The sequence below is a fragment of the Otolemur garnettii genome, unplaced genomic scaffold (assembly GCF_000181295.1).
Source record: "Otolemur garnettii isolate 467f Iridium unplaced genomic scaffold, OtoGar3 scaffold00035, whole genome shotgun sequence".
NCBI classification, from domain to species: Eukaryota; Metazoa; Chordata; class Mammalia; order Primates; family Galagidae; genus Otolemur; species Otolemur garnettii.
In genome coordinates this window covers 16,176,414-16,196,306 of record NW_003852430.1, presented here as the reverse complement: position 1 = coordinate 16,196,306, position 19,893 = coordinate 16,176,414, and the positions used below count along the sequence as shown (strand labels likewise).

General features: G+C 38.2%; 1 protein-coding gene across 5 annotated transcripts in view; it reads right to left on the bottom strand.

The window, feature by feature from the left end:
* Positions 1-19,893, bottom strand: part of KCNQ5 (potassium voltage-gated channel subfamily Q member 5) — a 513,698-nt gene that overhangs the window by 117,824 nt on the left and 375,981 nt on the right. For all 5 annotated transcript variants that reach the window (XM_003789682.2, XM_003789683.2, XM_003789684.3 and 2 more), the window contains exon 3: positions 16,566-16,692. In XM_003789682.2, the coding sequence (XP_003789730.1) occupies positions 16,566-16,692 (127 nt within the window). The remainder of the gene's footprint in view (positions 1-16,565; positions 16,693-19,893) is intronic.

Below are 19,893 nucleotides of genomic sequence, written 5' to 3'. Positions count from 1 at the left end.
TTTGCTGACAATGTCCTTCAGTGTGTGATAGGAGCCAGGGAAGGCAGAGTGCAGGATCAGATCTGGATTTTATAAGATCACTTTTGTTACTTTCAGGAAACCTTGGGGGTTGGGTTGGTTGCGGGGGGGAGGTTGGAGGCCGGGCGGGGAGGCGGTTGCCTTGTTCGGCAAAGGGGGCAGGACCGTTTCCCCGTTGGGGGGAAGGGGTTTGGCTTGTTGCCCCCTTTTGAGGTTGGTGGGGCCCCACCTTGTTCCGGGGTTGCTTGGGGCCGTTGGGTCGGCCGGGGAGTCTAAGGCAGCTGTCTGTGTTGCTGGTCTGAGCGAGCTGGTGAATGAAGCACCCTTCCCAAGATGGGTAATACTGCTGGGGCTACATGAGAACTGAGCACTAATTTGAGGGCAAAACTGCCAGTTCACTTCCAGCCCTGTTAATTCTTATTTATTTGCTTATTATTTATTTTTAAGAGATGGGGTCTGGTTCTGTCACGCAGGCTGGCTCTCTCACTGCAGTCTTCACCTCCTGAGCTCAAGTGATCCTCCTGCCTCAGCCTCCCAGTGAGCCGGACTGGTCATGTTAACATTGAGATGCTCGGTACGTACCTGTAGACAGTGAGCAAGGCTGGAGTTGATGGGTGAGGACAGCAATGCAGACTCAGAAAACAGATTTTTTTTTTTATGCTGCTGAACAAATGCCCCCCAGTACCAGTAACCTATTGGAACAACTGCTTCACTTAGTGATGACAGACATTTACTTTCAGATGTGGGCCACTGACTGGAGGACGTAAGGAAGCTGTGTTTCTATATTTATAACACAGGAAAGAAGCATTTGTCCCCTGAAAGTCTTCATGAATGACATCCTATTTAAGGTACACTATAGTATCTTGAGTGTCTTACCCAGGTATAATTCCAGCAGTCCTCCAAAATCAGAGGGAGGAAAAGTCATGTGTATTTTTGGATGACTCAGAACATGGTTTGGGTCATTGACATGGCAGCTTTATATCATGTTCTTTATGTAGAAAGTACAGGACAGGTTTAAGAAGCAGTAATTTTGCATTTTGATATCCTCAGATGTTTAAGATTTTCTTCCGTTACATATTTTCACACATAACAAATGACAAACCCGCAGTTTTGATTCCTAAACAGAACCCCATACCAATATTTGACTATAGATCTAAAAAAAGATTTGGATTCCTACCAATGAGTGATCAAAGTTGAAACTTCTGCTGGAAATCCCCTAACGTCCTATGATGAAACCCGATGCGTGGATATCTCATTCAGGGTCATAACCTGAATGTTTACACACCAACAGGCAGACCATGTCATTACAGGTTTAAATTCCCAGAGTATGAACACAATATGTAGCTTTTAATACTCCTATTTTGTGCTTATTATAAGCAGTTGAATGACGCCGACTCTGAGCACCTTGGCAGCCAGTCATGTTTGGTGGCATTGTGATATTTTTCATTGAGAAACCTGATACTTATTGTCAGATGACACACAGGTTATGATTAATAATCATCTACCACTAAAAGTTTTGAAAGGACATCTTCAGGAAGTTCTTTGAATAGACTGTGCTCTTTGGACTTTGTATGGAGATGGCACTTGAGCTCAAATGTCAATAAGAAAGGAACATCTATGGATGGAAATTTATTCCGGTTATTATCTGGGGACATTGAGAATTACCTGGTTCACCTGGCTCTCTTAATCTTCTTCAATACACAATTTCATATTTTTGGAAATAAGAAATGGATACAGTTTAGGCACTTGCCTAATCCTTAGGGATAAACACTGGGGTGTGAAAATGGACTTTTCTGGTGCTTTGAAGGAGTGAATTTGAGTAAACACGGCCATAAACAAATATCTGACAGTCAGTATAATTTTGAAAACCCTACATGCTGCCATCTGCTCATCAATTACAACTATCTATCATCTATTTATCTATCTATCTATCTATCTATCTTTTCTCTCTCTCTACCTAACTATATTTTTAGTGGACTATTATCAAATAGGTCACATTTAATTGTGCACCTAACTCCCATTTTTACTTATAAAATCCTTCCCAGAATTTGCCCTGATTGGCACTGGATAAAGGGAAGCTTTTAGAACTTCCTAACTTCATATTTGCTTTTGTGTATTATTGTTTATGAACCTTACAAAGTGTGTTGGTATTTTTATCTGTGCTTAAAAGGAAGGAAATACTGTCCCAGAGAGGTTTGTACAAGTTAATGCAAGAAATTACTTCCAGAGACAGGATTAGAGTTCATGGTCGCTCACTCCTGAAGCTGCAGTTCAGACCGTGGAACACTTTGTCTTATGACGAATCCTAAAGCTATGAGGAAAAATCCTACTTCAGACTTACTTTCTTTTCCTTATCGATTCCTTTCCTACAGTCATGAACTTGTTGAATAAGACACGCTCTGTTTAAAGGGGAACAAAAACAAGGCTTATTGAAAACATGTGATGATACAACCTAAGAATCCTTTATAAAGAACCTGGAGACGGCCTGGTGGAGTTCAATACCATCCAGAAGCTGGCTATTTTCCCATTAACTAAATATGGAAAAGTATCAAGGAAACATAATTCAAAAACAGTTTCAGATGTGCATATTTTGCCATTACAACCAGTAAATACTCCACAAAACCACAGAAACTTGATAAGAGATGGATTCTTAAGTCACATGATGGCAAATGTCCTAAGGATTAGCTACAGTCCTTTGATCTCCAGATTCCAAGCATGGATTTGGAGTGTGTGGTAGGGGCTAAAATCAAATATTTAAAACATTTTGCAAAAGGCAGAAGTTAAAAAGCCAAGTAAAAGGCAATACAGAGTAGACAAGCCTTCAGCCAAAGAGCCTCCAATTACAAACACGCAAAGCAAGCACTCTATTAACGAAATAATCACGCTCACACAACCAAATTCAAGGACAGAATAGAAGCAATTAGGCAAAAAAGAGCAGGCAAAAATTATTCTTTTGAAAACTTCTGATAAGTGAGGCAAAAATGCTATTTTTTTTTTAACCTTGCACTTCTTGGGTAATTGTCACCTTTGCTGTCTTCATTTGTTCATCCTGACTAGCCATTTTTATGTTTTCTGTGGGTAGGGGCTGCAATGCCGTTGGGAGCAGTGGGATGGGGCTCATCATGTGAATGTTTAGCAGCTTGCAATTTTGTGAACTTTTTACTTATTCAATACACATGCATTGTGGCCAGATATGTCTAGGATCTGGGTACATAATACCCAAGGGCATGGATGAGATACGGGTGATGTGGGCAGGAGAGACGCCCTCTGTCCACACAAAGCTGAATAAACTTCGTAGAAAACTCTCAATCTAGGGACCACGACCATGGCTGATGAATGGTACCACAGGAGAAATACAAGGAGTACATGTGATTAACAATTTGTCTCAAACAAAGCTTAAAAAATTCCTCTAATTAGCCCAACATCTGTTAGGTACTATATAGACTAGCCCTTAAATTATTTAGTATTTCTACAAGTTCTAGACTCAAAAAGTACTTGCCTTGTTTCCTGCCCTTTCCCTTCTCTTTTAAAATAAAATTTATTCTTTATAATACAAGTTCTAGGAACAATGTATTAAAGATATTTTGGAAAAAATAATTAAGAAAAATACATGGAGAGGTCTGAGTAGATAATTTTTCTCTGACTGTATTTACCTATTGTAGAATTGAATAGAGGTTATGCTGAAGGCATTCTTATGATCTAGGGTGCTATGACTAGTCAAGAAGTATTGATTATACAGCAGGCACTAAGCTAAGTACCTCACAGCCATCATTTCATTTTAACTTATTGAACAATCCTTTAAAAAGTCAGCTAAAACACTAAGTTTAAAATTAAGGAAATTTACTTATCTTGTGATATAGAACAAGACTTCAAGAAAAAAAACTAAGGAACTATAATGGAGAGAAAATTAAGGCAAATCACCTAACAGTTTTTAGAATATGGGTTTAAGAGAATTACAAATGCTGCTCTATGTTATTTCATCCTAGAACCGAGGGCATTCACACAAAAGCCCTATGGTAAGTTACCACTGGCATTGTCCCTCTGCAGTGACAAAAAGTGCTGAGGCTGTGAGATTTTGCACAACTGTGTATCACATGAACCAGACAGCCCACCCCAATATCGCTATACAAAAATAATGATAACAGTCAGCATCAGTCAATATTTAAACTGTGCTTACTCTATGCCAGGCAATAGTTTCTTTCATTTAGTTTTGAATAGCTAGTATATTTATGTGGTTTAAATATTAAAATGACATAAAGCATATGATGAGAAATGCTGCTTTTACTCCGGGTTTAGTCACTTTGTCCCCAATCACTTTCTTTGGGAAAACATTGTTCATTTGTTTTATCCTCCCAGTTTTTAAAATTCTGCAGTTTATAGTGTTTCTTTTCTTTTTTTTTTATTTTACATATCTTGGGATCCTTCTAAAGCTGTACAGAAAGATATTCTTCACTCTGTTTTATTGGGTGGGTGTAGCTTAATCAGCTATAGGGAACATTTATTGTAAATTGGTAGAACTATTAGGAAGTAGAATTCCTGGGTTGCAAAGAAATGTTTATGTAGTTTTTGAAGACAGTGACCCTGTTTCATAAGGGGGATCTCATTCTGTACTCCTGTGGCATCTGATGCTTGTTTCCTCACAATCTCATCCAAGAATTGTGTGGTAAAATTACAGATTTTTGCCAATCTGATAGGTGAGAAAATGTTATTATTTGCATTTCTTTTTTATGAGTGGGACAATGTATTTAAGAGGTTTGTTTATATTTCTTATTCTGTGACCTGTCTGTTCACATCCATTTCTCATCTTTTGTATTCTATTGGGTTCCTAGATTTTTCTTGATTTCTAGAGCTCTTTATATTTTAAGGTGATTTGCTCTTTGTCTCTTATAACAGTTGTAAATATTTTTTAACATTTGCTTTTTGACTCTGTTGTTTTGTGTGGTATGAAGCATTCTTTGATTTTATGTAGCCTGATTTATTGTTTTCTTCTATGACTTCTGTACTTTTAATTATAATTAGAAAGTCCTTTCTGATTCCAACGTTATAGAGAATTTATCCATTTCTCCTACTCAGTATTTTATGGTCTTGAATAATTTAATTTGCATCTCTGATTTAAATCTCTGATTTGTTTGGTGTCTATCTTGGAATATAAGATAGATATGGATTCAACTTTATCTTTTTGCAAATGAATAATTAGTTGTTCCAACATTGCTTACAACCAGATTGAGGATTAAGTTGAAATTAGTGCATTTGGCAACATGGGGTTATTACTAACTTTTGAGAATATGATTTTTTTTGGTTGGTGATGATGGAAATCTCTCTGGGAGATATTAAAGAGGGTTCTGGAGGAAAAGCAGAGTCTTAAGAGAATTGTTTTAAGAATAGGGAGATTTCTGGGAGGTGTCACTTTAAGAATAAAAAATGATCTCTTTTAGATCATGTTAAGACTATGGATATTGGACTCAACTTGCTATGCAACACCATTGGGTATTAGTGGCAATTTAAAACATTTTATTCCATTGCAGTAGTGCTTGAGATGCTAACTAACGTGATTGTATGTATCCTTTAGCAGGCAAGAATAATTAGTATTGGTCTCAGAAAAGTTTGCTTGAACAAGGGCTTTCTACAAAGTAAAGTTAGATTTAAGAAATAGTCCTTGAGGAATTTGTACAGTATTGGCTTTTTACATTAATTGGTCTCTTAACACTTCAGCTACTCATAAACATCAAATTTACATTCATTTATCAGAGCATGAAGAACTGCTTCTTAATGGCCATATTTTCATTTGTTTCTTGACCCAAGTGGTGAAATACCAATTTTAGCAACTTCTGCTTATTAAAACAATTTTCATAGAAAAACAAAGAAAATAGAAACATACATTTTTCTATGAAAATAAAAATCTCATTTAAGTCAGCAGAGATGCAATTCACTGCCATGAATCATTCTACATTTTAAAAGGAATGGCCACACTCTGGAAAACAGTTTGATAGTTTCTGATAACCAAACACTTACCACATGGCCTAGAAATTTACCCCTGGGTATTTGTCCTAGAGAAATAAAAACTTATGTTCATACAAAAACCTATGCATGAGTAGTCCCAGAAGCTGCTTTATTAGCAGCCCAAATCTAGAAAAACCCAAGTGAGCTCATAGGTAAGTGGATAAAGAGGTAAGCAAATTGTGGTATGTCCATATCATGGAATAGTATTCAGCGGTAAAAAGGAATGAACTGTTGATGCCTGTGACAACTTGGATGGACCCCAAGAGCACCATGCTGGGCCAGTCACTGTGGCTCCCACCTATAATCCCAGCACTCTGGGAGGCTGAGGCAGGAGTACCACTTGAGCTCAGGAGTTTGAGACCAGCCTGAGCAAGAGTGAGACCTCTGTCTCTACTAAAAATAGAAAAAATTAGCTGGGCATGTGTCTTATGCCTGGATCTCAACTACTCAGGAGGCTGAGGCAGGAGGATGGCTCGTGCCCAGGAGTTTGAGTTTGCAGTTAGCTGTGATGATGCCACTGCACTCCAGCTTGAGTAACCGAGTGAGACCTTGAGTGAAAAAAAGCCAATTTCAAAAGATTACTACTATGGTTTCATTTATATAGCATACTAAAATGACAAAACTATAGTTACAGAAAACAGTAGCTGGGGTAGGGAGTACCTGTAAAGGGATAACACAAAGCATAGCACCCCAAATTTCTCTAGGGTAATGGAAAAGTCCTGTATCTTGATTGTGGTGATCTATATATGTGATCAAATTTCATAGTAGTATATATAAAAAATTTGAGTGTATGTAAAAATGGGCAAAATCCAAATTAGTTCTATAGTTTAGTCAATTGTTACAAATTCATATCTACTTCCTGGTTTTGATAACTGCTTTATGCATAGGTAAGATGTTACTGGGAGAGGCTGGGTGAAGGGTACACACAAATGTTGGAACTCTGTGCTTTTTTTTTTCACTTCTAACTAAGTCTAAAGTTATTTCAAAGCAAAAAACTGAAAAAAAGATCTTAGAAAAATGACTCTTGGAAGAAAAGAATAACATCTTTCATGATACTGACATCCATTTTCTTTTAGGCTTTACATAATGTCTCCTGGGGGGAAGGGAGATTTAGGAGCAGGAATCAGACCTCATCACATAGTTTATTTAATTTGCTCTTGTGCTGTACGTGAATGGTGCAGAGAGAAAATGGGACAGCATGGAAAGAACTCAAGACCTGATATGAGCAAACTCCAGCCTCTACTGCTTTGGTTTATATGCTGTGTGACTCTTGATGAGGCTTTCAAATAACTTCTCAATTTTTTAATATATAAAATGGGGATTATAATCTCTTCCAGCTTCAGTAAGATTATACAGAGATTATACCAGATTATAAATGTGACTTACAATTTTTGTTTTTGAGACCAGGTCTCATTGTATTACTCAGGATAGAGGGCATCGCCATAGCTCAGTGCAACTTCTTACTCCTGGGCTCCAGTGATCCTCTTGCCTCCGCCTCCCAAGTAGCTGAGACAACAAGGCATGTACCACCATGCCCAGCTAATGATTTATAATTTAATCCACGGAATTTTATTCCCGTTGATGTAACTCTTGACCTCCTGTTATTCTCAGTTTTAAAAGAAGATTTCTTATTTAAATACAGAGCTCGTCAACTATTGTTCTTTCTTTAATGTGCATTTAGGAGATAGTCATGGATGGCCTAGCCTGTACACAGCCGTGCTGAATTAGAGCAAAAGTTCTCAAAAGCCAAAAAGTGAAGCAAAGGCATATTCATCTTTTATTTCAGGGAAGGCTGAGATGAGTGTTTTTTTTTTTTTTTTGAGACAGAGCCTCAAGCTGTCCCCCTGGGTAGAGTGCCGTGGCATTACAGCTCACAGCAACCTCCAACTCCTGGGCTCAAGCGAGTCTCCTGCCTCTGCCTCCCAAGTAGCTGGGACCACAGACGCCCGCCACAACGCCCGGCTATTTTTTGGTTGCAGCCGTCATTGTTGTTTGGCGGGTCCGGGCTGGGGATTCGAACCCACCACCTTAGGTGTACGTGGCTGGCGCCTTAGCCGGTTGAGCTATAGGCGCTGAGCCAAGATGAGTGTTTAACTTAATGTGTTATTTTCCTTTAACCCAGAAGAGGTGAGGAGGGAAATTCCACACTTTTCCCCCTATGACTTTTTTTTTTTTTTTTAAATCAGGTTTATTTCTGACAAAGAAAGATGGTTCTGCAGCATTTTCAAGTGGAGCTTTTGCTTAAGTTTCAAAGTGAGGAAAATAAAGAATTCTTTTGCCAATTCTGGCTAGTGGAATTAGCATAATCTCTTTCATGCCATCAGACATCATCTAGAACATGCTAAAAAGAAATCTGGATCCTGAAAAGAAAGTTGCTCATCTGTGTAACATGGCCTCCCACCAGTCTGTTAATAAATTCATTTTTCCTGCTCCCTCGTTATTCCTCTATGTGTAGATTAAATGGATTATACTATAATTACGCTTGACTCTGACAAGAGGCAGTGATTTAAAGCATTGAGCTATGGGGAGGCCAGCGTGCTATTTCCAGCATCACTCTGACTTATGGGCTGAGGACAAAGTGCCCCCACTTTCCAGTGCCTCAATTTTTCCATCTATAGAGTGAGATAAACAATGTCTCAGAGGGACATGGTGCTGCTTTATGAGCTCTATATTCTAAGTGAGCTCTAAATGCCTTTATAGAAAAGGTGTTCTTTGAAGAATTAGAGATGTATTTATATTGCTGTTGTGACTCTTAATAGAAATGAAGCTTTAAAATCTAATTTTAAAAGCCTCCTACTGCACAGCACATTATCCACGTTCTTAAATATTGCAATCAGCCATGCACTGAGTCGCTCTGTGGTATTTATTAAAAATAAAGAAAAAAAGGCATTGCAAAGATGCACCGTGGAACATTTTCAAAGCGTGTGCAGCCGTTTAACTGCAGGACTTCCACTGAAGTTAATGGGACTCATACTGGCAAATTCTAAGCACCACTTTGAAAATTTACCCCATAGTGACAGTTTAATGCTTCTTATACATCACAGTCTCCTGATAACATCTCAAGGCAAAAAGGGAGATTTTTTTCAAAAGAAATAAACAATCTTTAATGACATATTCTGTATTGCAATCATTGTAACTAAGAACAGTCCTTTGTAATAAGGCTCTTAGGAATTGCTTATTGGTGATACTTATCAATGGGGCTGTAAAATCGTTTCCATTGCATCCTAATTCCAGTTGCTCATAGCTCACAACACATTTTCCTTTTAAATGTGAAATTTTACATTACTAAAAGGAAGAAATACAGAAACTCAGAGGATTATTTCCTTATAAACTTACATTCACATTTTTTGGAAAGAGTAATAATTTGTGTATCAGTTACATGAAGTTCAAACAGGCATAGATGACCAAATAACCCTCAGGCCATACTTTTTGATGCCTGGTTAATGTGGTTTTTAACACAAACAGTATTTATATCAAGCCTGCCAGCAACCTCCTAGACCTTCCTTGGCTGGCCTGTCTCTAGAGCTGCCTTGATTCAGGACAGCGTAGGTTACATGGGTCTCAGGGTGTAACCTCTACCCTGTGGATTCAATAAGATAACATTTATAAAGTGCTTAGGGCAGTACCTAGCATATGGTGGTTCACAAGGAATGTCAGCAATTATTAACTAAAATTATTACCACTTACTACTATCCCCTCCACCCGCCCACAGTCCTCACTGGTCATTGAACTCCAGCCATCCTATCTTCTTCCCTTGTACAAGCCAAGCTCATTGGGTCTGAAGAATCTCTGCAATTATTATTCACTGGCCTGGAAATGCCTGTGGTTAACTCTTCTCATGCCTTGTTCCCTTTTAATATTCAGGTCAACTCAAGTGTCTACTACTTAGAAAGACTTTCTCTGGCCACCCAATCTAAGGTAGCTCCCACTTTCTCTCTATTATTTTCTCCCTTATGCTCCTCTCCAGCTGATCGCTATGTATTATCTTGTTTTATGATAAAGAATAGGTGTGTGCATTGTTCTTATCCGTCCACTGAAATGTTAGCTCTATCATCTCCAGCTGTTTGGTATGTATTATATTGTTTTATGATAAAGAATAGGTGGGTGCATTATTTTTATCTGTCCACTGGAATGTCAGCTCTACAAGAAGGAGGACTTTGTCCATTTGGTGCAAGACAGCCTCCCCAGCACCAACATCCATGCTTGGATATGGGAGAAATTGTATAAATGTTTGTCAGACAACTCAAACATAACCTGAAAACCCAGGGTGGGGGTGGGGGTGATGATCTTTTGCCCCTTTGCCTCATGCAATCAGCCATGACATTCTATAGCCTTCTTTCCATGGCTACTTCAATTTCCCTCACCTTTGCTCTGTATCACCATAATTAGCGTCCCTCCTTTCCATTTTGCCCTACTTTGAGGGCACAGGACACTGTATTCCTAAGGCAGGAACCATGTTTTATTCATCTTTGTATCTTTTGCACCAAAGACTGTGTTTGGCACGTCAGAAGTACTCTGTGAGTGAATTTTCTTTCATAACATGATAGAACAGAATATTAATACCACCGGTCATAGTGCTCTACTAAATTTTATAGATGGAGTGGGGAATAAGCTTTAGTCATTTATCTTCCTATAAGGGCATTCTCTAAATGGTCAGATCTTATCAGCTAATAAAGCCATCTTGTAAATTCAAGTTTGTATGCCAGGTCAACAACCACCTAAACAATTAGCTAAGTTTCCTAGTGTCTTTTAATGTTAACAAACATATGAAGGCTTTCCTGGGAGTAACATTACTTATCCTGAAGATGTCTGCAATTTGGGACTACTCAGGAAACCTCACAAAAACATTCCTCAAGAGCACAAGCAATTTGATAAAAGGCAAATCAGTCTTTTTGACCCCAAATTCCCCTTCAGATTAGAGAGCAGCAACAGGTAATCTGATTTAGTTGATATAATTAAGGCCAATATTGCAATTAATGTTGTTCTGTAAAGTCTGGACTCTGGCTTCTCATTCAAAGATCTTGAATTACTAATGATGGGACATAAAAGTATCATGTTCTTTTTTACAAGTTGATAACAACAGACAAGGTCCAATTATATTTAATTTTAAAATGCTAATGAACAATATGCATAACCTTCATCATTTGATAGGTATATTTTTCTACAGGGAAATCATGAGACATAAACCCTAGTTCTTTCACTTATCATCTTTTTAATTTAGGGCAAGTTTCTTAAGGATTGTATTACGCCCTCATCTATAGAATAGCATATTATACATGCAGTACTTGTGTAGGATTCAATAAGATAACATTTATAAAGTGCTGAGGGCAGTACCTAGCATATAGTGGTTCACAAGAAATGTCAGTAATTATTAACTAAAGGGATTGAATGGTTTTAATGTTTCGTGATCAATCAATTCTACAGGTTTTAATTATCCTCAGATGGTCCAGTTAATTACGTGGAAGGACTCTGTGCGGAAGAAGTTTGAAGTTTTAGAAATAAAGAGAAACCCCAGCAGAGTATATGATTGACAGGAAACGGCCTGAGGGAATATAAATTCTGCTTAGGGAGACAAGAGATTAAAAGGCATAGAAAAACGATGCCATTCAAGACCAAGCCTCTTAGAATAAAAGATGGAGAAGGCAGAGAGGAAAAAATGATGTCTTAAGTTAGTTGAGAACAGTTTTGGGAGTTCAGGATTTAACCTTTGAACACACTAGCTTTGCCTTTTAATAAGATGAACTCACAGATATATTACAGCAGCTTCAGCCATGTGGCTGATTTTAATAAAGTCTGCAATTTTGTTTCAGCCAAGTAAGAAGCTGGTTCTATTTTTTAATAAAAAAACACACTTGTTGGCATTTTCCTGAGGGACTTTTATCTCATGTCAAAGACATGTAGGCTCAGTTCATGAGGAAACATCCGTGATGTGGTCTGCCCCCTTTGTCCATTGTTGAAGTATTACTGAAGGGAAACTGTTAAAATACAAAGAGAAATCAACTTACTAATTTACCGTCAAACACAGATCTAGGATTAATAACAGGCTGGAATTTTCTGCTTCACTGAGAGTCATTGCAAGACTGAAAAATATAGTTCTGGTATATGTGTCCTCAGAAAGAGTTACTAAGGGATCTAAAATACCACTGTTAGAAGTGATTTGCTGGTGTCCTGACACATTAAGCTCATAATTGTGATCTGAATATCAGCCTTTGGTGCAATTTGCAATTTCTGGACAGGTCATTAATGAAATCCAGAAAAAAGAATGACTATGAAATCTGGCTTTGAGGTTCTTTACACATTCCTAATGCTGATGTTATTGGGTGAGTCATCTGTGTCTAAAGCACGGAAGTCACAAAGCAGTCAGCCCAGGTAAATGTACCTGACTCTCCAGAGGCATGAATTACTGCCCGCAAGAGTAGAAAGGTTATTATGATAGAGTCTTAGGAGAGAGATGAATACATAGAAATGAGGAAGATTTTATATCCTAGATAAGATTTTCCCAGTTTTCTAAGCTGACTCTCAAAACCAAGCAGAGATAAATCAATATACAGTATTAATGAAAGAAAACACCTGATTAAAAAAAGTTAGAGTTTTTTCTTCCCTTAGGTTACAGTTGCTTAAAATATGTTTTCCAAACACAAGGATACAATGATATTGTAATTTCTCAAAGAACTGAAAGTAGACCTACCCTACAATTCAGCAGTCCCATTACTGGGTAACTACCCAGTGGGAAAGAGCCATTTTATCAAAAAGACACTGCACTTGGATGTTTACTACAGTGCTATTCACAACCCAAAGACCTATCACTCCATGAGCGGATTAACAACATGTGGTACATGTATACTGTAGACCCCTACTTAGGCATAACAAGGGGGGAATGAATGCCTTTTGCAGCAACTGGAAAAGTTGCTTTCTCTTGGAAAGAACTGGAGACCATTATCCTAAGCAAAGTATCTCAAGAATGGAAAACAAACACCACATGTGCTCTATAATTCTTGGATCTTAAATCAATGAACTTTAAATAAGCTTCCAGTTCTGGCTAGAGTGCAAGGGTAAAGGGGTGGGCAGTTCATTAAGGGATTAGCCTGTGAGGGTCTCTGTCAATAGGGCCCCAGTCGATAGAGTTCAATACCACATGAGGTGTCCTGGGTGACCACCAGCGCAGCTTCAGTCTGTTCCCAGCTGAAGAATAACACCCATGTGCTTACAGAGAGCATTCCCCACACTGAAGGAACAACCAGGCTACCACCATCTTTTCTGTGTTCTTTTTTTGAATGCTCAAGACTTCCAACTTTGTGTGTCTATCTGCATGTTCAGAATAATCAAATATTACAAATATACAGAGTTTTGAGAAGTTTTACCTACATTTTCAAACTCCTACTTAGAATACTTACCATGGACAGATGAAAAGGCTATTTTTTAAAAAAAACTTTCCACAGTAAATTAGGTTGAACTACAGGGTTCACTTTACCGTTTTAACAGTGATGTCATGCGTTTCTATGGACCTGCTACACAGGCCCACAGATGGTCTCAGTAGTCATCTGGTGCAGGCCTGCTACCTTCAGGCAGATGGTGTTGGATCCCTCTGTCTAGGTAAAATCTTACTGACGTCATACTGATAAGCCACAGTTGAACATGTTTCACTATTGTATCAGTTCAGCCAGAAAAAAATGTGTAGTTATTCTAACTGTAAGTACAAATCTAGTCTTTGTTCTAGTGGAGAGTTGTTATATATTTATCCATGAAATTTTCTTTTAAAGCAATTATTTAGAGGTAAAACATCTAGATGAAGAAAAGGCCTAAAGAGTTAACAAAATTCTAACTGTATCTGAACCACATTATAGTACATGGCAAGGTCATTACCGATTGGTACACAGGCAAGTAGGATTACAGTAACATTATTATTATTAGCAAGATAGAGTCTCTCTGTTGCCCAAGCTGGAGTGCTGTCACATCGGCTTAGCTCACAGAGACCTCAAACTCCTGGGTTCAAGTGATTCTCCCAATTCAGCCTCGCAACTAGCTGGGACTACAGGTGCCCACCACAATGCCTGGCTAATTGTTCTATTTTTAGTAGAGACAGGGTCTTTCTCTGGCTCAGGTTGGCTTTGAACTCCTGAGCTCAAGCTATCCTCCCCCTCAGCCTCGTAGAGCACTGGGATTACAGGGTGAGCCACCACGCCTAGCCCGTAACATTATTTTTAGAATTATTTGTTATGTCAAGACCTACAAGGATCTGAGATAGGAAGAGAAAGATTAAAGGACTAAGATGTGCTGAAGTATCCATGCTTGGAAATAGCTATTAAAAAGCAGCAGCCATTGGAGAAGGAACTTCTTTTTAGCTTGGAGGCCAGAGATACGTTGGCACTGCCTCTGGAATTGGAACACAACCAAGTTTTAATTGGTTTTAAAATCTGGAATGAAACATTCCTGCAGTCATCCATGAAGCGACCTTATCCTGCAGAGGTTGAGTGAATCTTGGCCAATCATCTGCCTTAGGAATTGTCTTGTTTGGGCCCCTTATGGGACAGAGAGTACTTGTTGTGCAGGAGATTCATATCGAGTTACAGTCCTTCATAATGTTGTTCGAGCAGAACTCAGGCTGAGAAAAAAGTCTCCAGGGAGAAAAATCAAATGCCTTTATTAATATACCTTGGGGCTGGAAGGACCAGCACGGCTGGGAGTTACCACCTACTTTCCTCCCCACCTTAGCTTCCAAGAAGAAGTACAGACTATTCTTGGAGGGGAGAGACAGCTGGACAGAAGGCCAAACAAGGTATTTTAAGATTGATTTAACTTAGAATTTTACTAGAATCACTATTGGAGCAGAAGCATCTTACACATGGCCAAATTTCTATAAATTCTGGTGGAGTGAATGGAGACTTGAAATGTGCATACTGAGAAACAAATATGGAATAGAAGATTCTTCTTCACAACGTCCACGAATGGGAGACATTCTCCTCCTTGAATCCACCTTTCCCCCAGCACAGGGAACAGGAGTAAGGGAGGAAGCAGATTACTCAACAATTCCTGACTCCTAAAACATAATGGAAAACCCATCGTAGATCAATCTAAATTTAAAGTTAAATGTAACTTTAAAAACCCACTTTCTCTGCTTGGAAATAATTGAAGAAGGAAGCTTTATCAACAACTTCTAGTATTTGGATTTTAATGACTGCCTAAGAAGGGAGGACACAAGAGCAAGAAAACCAAAGTTAGCTGTCCAATAATAATACGTAATAACGGCTTTTATAGAGAGAGTTCTCAATTTTGTGAGAATCATTTAAAAAAGATGGCTGGGAGAGGCAGGATCTTAACCCTGGAATGCTCTGTGGCACCTGGAATTAAGAAGTAGTATTTCGTGCAGGAACCTAGGTGAATAGAGTCCCCTTGATACCAGAGCAACTAGTGCTATTTATTCGGGGTTGGGAGAATCATATTTCAGAGGCTAGAAGGTGTTGCTAGGTCTAAAGTTACCAATACCTTTAAGTTACCCATACTCTTAATAATTCCTGAAGCATGCTACTTAACAGGCATTACTAGGATTAACACAGTGCCCTCCATTCCAGCTGATTAAGAACTTGACCTGGCATTATGCTGTAGAATAAAATTTTTTTTTTTTTTGAGACAGAGCCTCAAGCTGTTGCCCTGGGTAGAGTGCCATGGCATCACAGCTCACAGCAACCTCCAACTCCTGCACTTAAGCGATTCTCTTGCCTCAGCCTCCCAAGTACCTGGGACTACAGGTGCCTGCCACAACACCCAGCTATTTTTTGGTTGTAGTTGTCACTATTGTTTGGCAGGCCTGGGCTGGATTCAAAACTGCCGGCCTTGGTGTAGGTGGCTGTCTTAGCCACTTTGAGCTACAGGCACTGAGCCAGTTTTTTAAATATTTAGCAAAATCAGTGCTCCCCTAAATTGGGGCAATGCTGGTGAACCATGTATCTCAATATAACTTAATTGATGAAACTGAGTGTTTTAGAGTTAAATTACCTGGCTCAAATCTCAGCTCTATCACTTACTACCTTGCATGACTTTTAGCAATTTATGTTGCCTGTCTTTGCCTCAGTTTCTTCATCTGTAAAATGGGGATAATAAAATATCTACCTCATAGTGTTGTGGTGAGGATTAAATAAGTCAGCATGGCTTGGCACCTGTAGCTCAGTGGCTAGGGTGCCAGACACATACACCAGAGCTTGAGGGTTGGAACCCAGCTTGGGGCTGCAAAACAATGACAACTACAACCAAAAATAGCCAGGCATTGTGGTGGGTACCTGTGGTCCTAGCTACTTGGGAGGCTGAGGCAAGAGAATTGCTTAAGCCTAAGTGTTTGAGGTTGCTGTGAGCTGTGACGCCACAGCACTCTACTGAGGGCAACATAGTGAGACTGTCTCAAAATAAATAAATAAATGAATAAATCAACATTTGTAAATCCCACAAGGTCCTGGTCCATAGATGTTAGATTTTAATATTAATCAAATGTTGGAATACAAGAGACAGAAGGAAGTGGTGTCACCAATCCATGTGTCTGAGACTTTGATATTCACCTATGACACAGAAGGGCTTCCGGGCAAACCTCAATCTTCCTTGCCATCCTCTATACCGACAACAGCACCCTGCAGACCAGATTCGAATGATGAACTCCAAACCAAAGACGACAATCATCACGAACTCCTAAAATATCAGATAAGACACGTCAGAGGGAAGCATTTCAGAGCAAACCACAGGTTGAAGCTCTATGAATATTTTTTGGACATTTAGGCATTTTGTCTGAAACATCTAGTTGTTAATGTCTGAAATTAAGAGCATCTCCTCTTCTCCAAATCAAATAAACATCCAAACCTCACGTTGATTCTCTAGAAATCAGGAAATGTTATTCCTTTTCAAGTCACTAGCGCTTTGCAAATTTAGGGTCACTTTCAATACTAGATGTGCAGCCTGAATAATGGTTCTGTCTCACCCGGAATATATGGCATTGCTGACTTTAGCTACATGTGAAATATTTGAAATGAAATAGTGGATCCTGAAATATAATGGCAAGTTTTACAGGAAACAGAGCTTCATTTTGCTGCAAGGAGTGATATTATAAGCCCTCAGCCTTCAAAAGTTATTCTCAGAGAAAAAGAAACAAATATTTAGAAGTATACAGAGTTTTTTGTTGCAGTGTAGAAATCTCCGTATAAACAGTGCATTAGTGTGTATGGTACATACATCCTTTGCCAGAAATGAGACCCTGAATCCTCCAGATTCCAAGCTTGTTAATTATTATGCTGCCCTTCGGCGAGCGCTGCCTGGAAAACAACACCTGCTCTAGCAAAATGATTTAGAGATTATTTAGGAAGCGTTGTGAGTTAACCCTGGGGAAAGGTCAGCTAAAGTGGCTCATTAAACAGCCACAGAATGAAAAACCAAATGGAATTTGTAAGAGGGGAGCATCTCTGGAGCAAGCTTAGTATAGTCACCTTGCTGTCCCTATGGAGACAGGCCCTGAGTTTATTAAAACTGATTTTCCTTTAAAAAATAATTCATTTTCTTGTTTTAAAACAAGGGTTGACTCAACGTTTATAATTGAGAACAATATTTATTAATTTTTATTGTAATTGCTTAATTATAAAAGTGATGTATGGTCTGTACTAAAACATCCGAAATATAAAGTGTGGAAAGTAAAAGGTCTAATCTACTCTCTACCCTCCCATCCCACTCCCAAGATAAAAACTGTTACCAAATTTACGAAAATGGCATTTTTGTTGTGATTTTCAGGCAAATGTCTGTTTCTTTAGTTAGAGGATGTGATCACATGCTGCACTTTTGAAATGCCTCGTAGGGATGTATCATTTTATCTTTCTGTTATTTTGTACAAGATAATCCACAAATATTTCTCATGATGGGAAATAAATATCCAACATCATTACTGTTATTTACAGTGACTTAAAATGACTTACAGATTAAATCTTTGAAGATGACTTTATGTGTAGATAACCAAAATTAAGGTCAATATACAGTCATTAATGATCTGAGGGTTTTGTTCAGTTTTGGTTTTGTTTTGGTATTTGGGGTATATCTGGGTAGGGGATTGTATTCATTTATTAAGATATCTAAGGTGCTAAGTCAACTGTTATTAATCTAACACATCTCAATTATAGAAAGCATGCTGAGGCCTAAAATGCCTATTGTAGCTATGACTATGCCCAACTTAGGTTTAATAACAGGTCTAATTTTTTTGTCCCTGCCCCTAATACCTACTTAGGCTAAAAATTTTGACATTCCAGTTGTGAAAGATCATCTTATGAGTAATATCCAAGAAAGTCCCTAGTATACCCTGAGACCCCAGGTACTACCTTATAATTATTTCTATTTTTCTTTTCTTTTCTTTTTTAATTAAATGATAGCTGTGTACATTAATGCAATCATGGGGTACAGTGTGGTGTTTTCATATACAATTTGAAATATTTTCATCAAACTGGTTAACATAGCCTTCATGTCATTTTCTTAGTCATTGTCTTAAGACATTTATATTCTACCCTTAGAAAGATTCACTTGTACCCTTGTAAGATAAACTATAGAAGTGATCCCTCCAATCACCCTCCTTCCACCCATCCCCTCGCCCTTCCCCCTTCCTCCTCCCCATATTCTTAGGCTATAATTAGGTTATAGCTTTCATATGAAAGCTATAAATTAGTTTCATAATAGGGCTGTGATATTTCTATTTTTCATGGAAACAGATGAACAGATGACCCCAGTGGATATATGGATGTTGTTTTTAAGTAAGGTATGAAAGCAAGGTTACTACTGTATTTCTGTGTTGCACTGAGGCAGGATAAATTATACCTATATATTCCTTACTCAAGGTTCAATGTTCAGAAAATTGCTTGCTGCTGTTTTTAAAAAAGAGATTGTAGAAAAAAATGACAGCAGCACCTCAGAATTCATGAAATAAAACTGGAAAAAGGAGAAATAGGCAAATCCACAATTAAATTTGGGGACTTCAACACCCCTCCCCCAGAACTCTAGAATAAAACTGCTAGAAAGAAAATTAGCAAATACATAGACTATTTGAACATCCCATTCAATCTAAAGGATCTAGTTGCCAGGTATAGAACATTACAACCAAGAACAGCAGAGTACATATTTCCACCCAAGCATCCTATGAAGATAGGACATATCGTCATCATAAACAAATTTCAGAAAGTTTAAAAGAATAAAATCATACTGAGTGTGTTCTGGAACCACAATGGAACCAAAGTAGAGATGAATAACAGAAGGACAACAAGCAAATCTCTAAACAAGTGAAAATTAAACAATACACTTGTCAGTCACCCATTGGTCAAACAGAAAGTCTCAAAGAGAACTAAAAAATAAATAGAAGTGAATGAAAAGTAAAAATGCAACATATCAAAATATGTGAGATGCAGCAAAAGCAGTTCAGAGGGGAAAATTCATAGCACTACTTAACATTAGAAATGAGAAAGTCTCAAATTAATAACACAAGTTACTACCTCAAGAAACTAGAGAAAGAAGAACAAAATAAGCCCAAAGAAGGCATAAAGAAGGAAATAATATAGAAAAGGGCATAAATTAATGAAATTGAAACCATGAAAACAACAGAGAAAATCCATGAAACAAAAACATGATTTAAAAAAAGTTGTTAAGTCTCTGGCAAGCTATTAAAAATCACTAGGGATAGCCATGCAATTAAGAGATATCACTAAAACTTTTGTAGCTATTAAAAAATAAGTGGACCCATGCAATGGCTTATGCCTGTAATACCAGCACTTCGGGAGGCTGAGGTGGGAGGATTTTTTGAGGCCAAGAGTTCTGAATGAGTCTTCACAACATAGTGAGACCCCTGTCTCTACCAAAAAAAAAAAAAAAAAA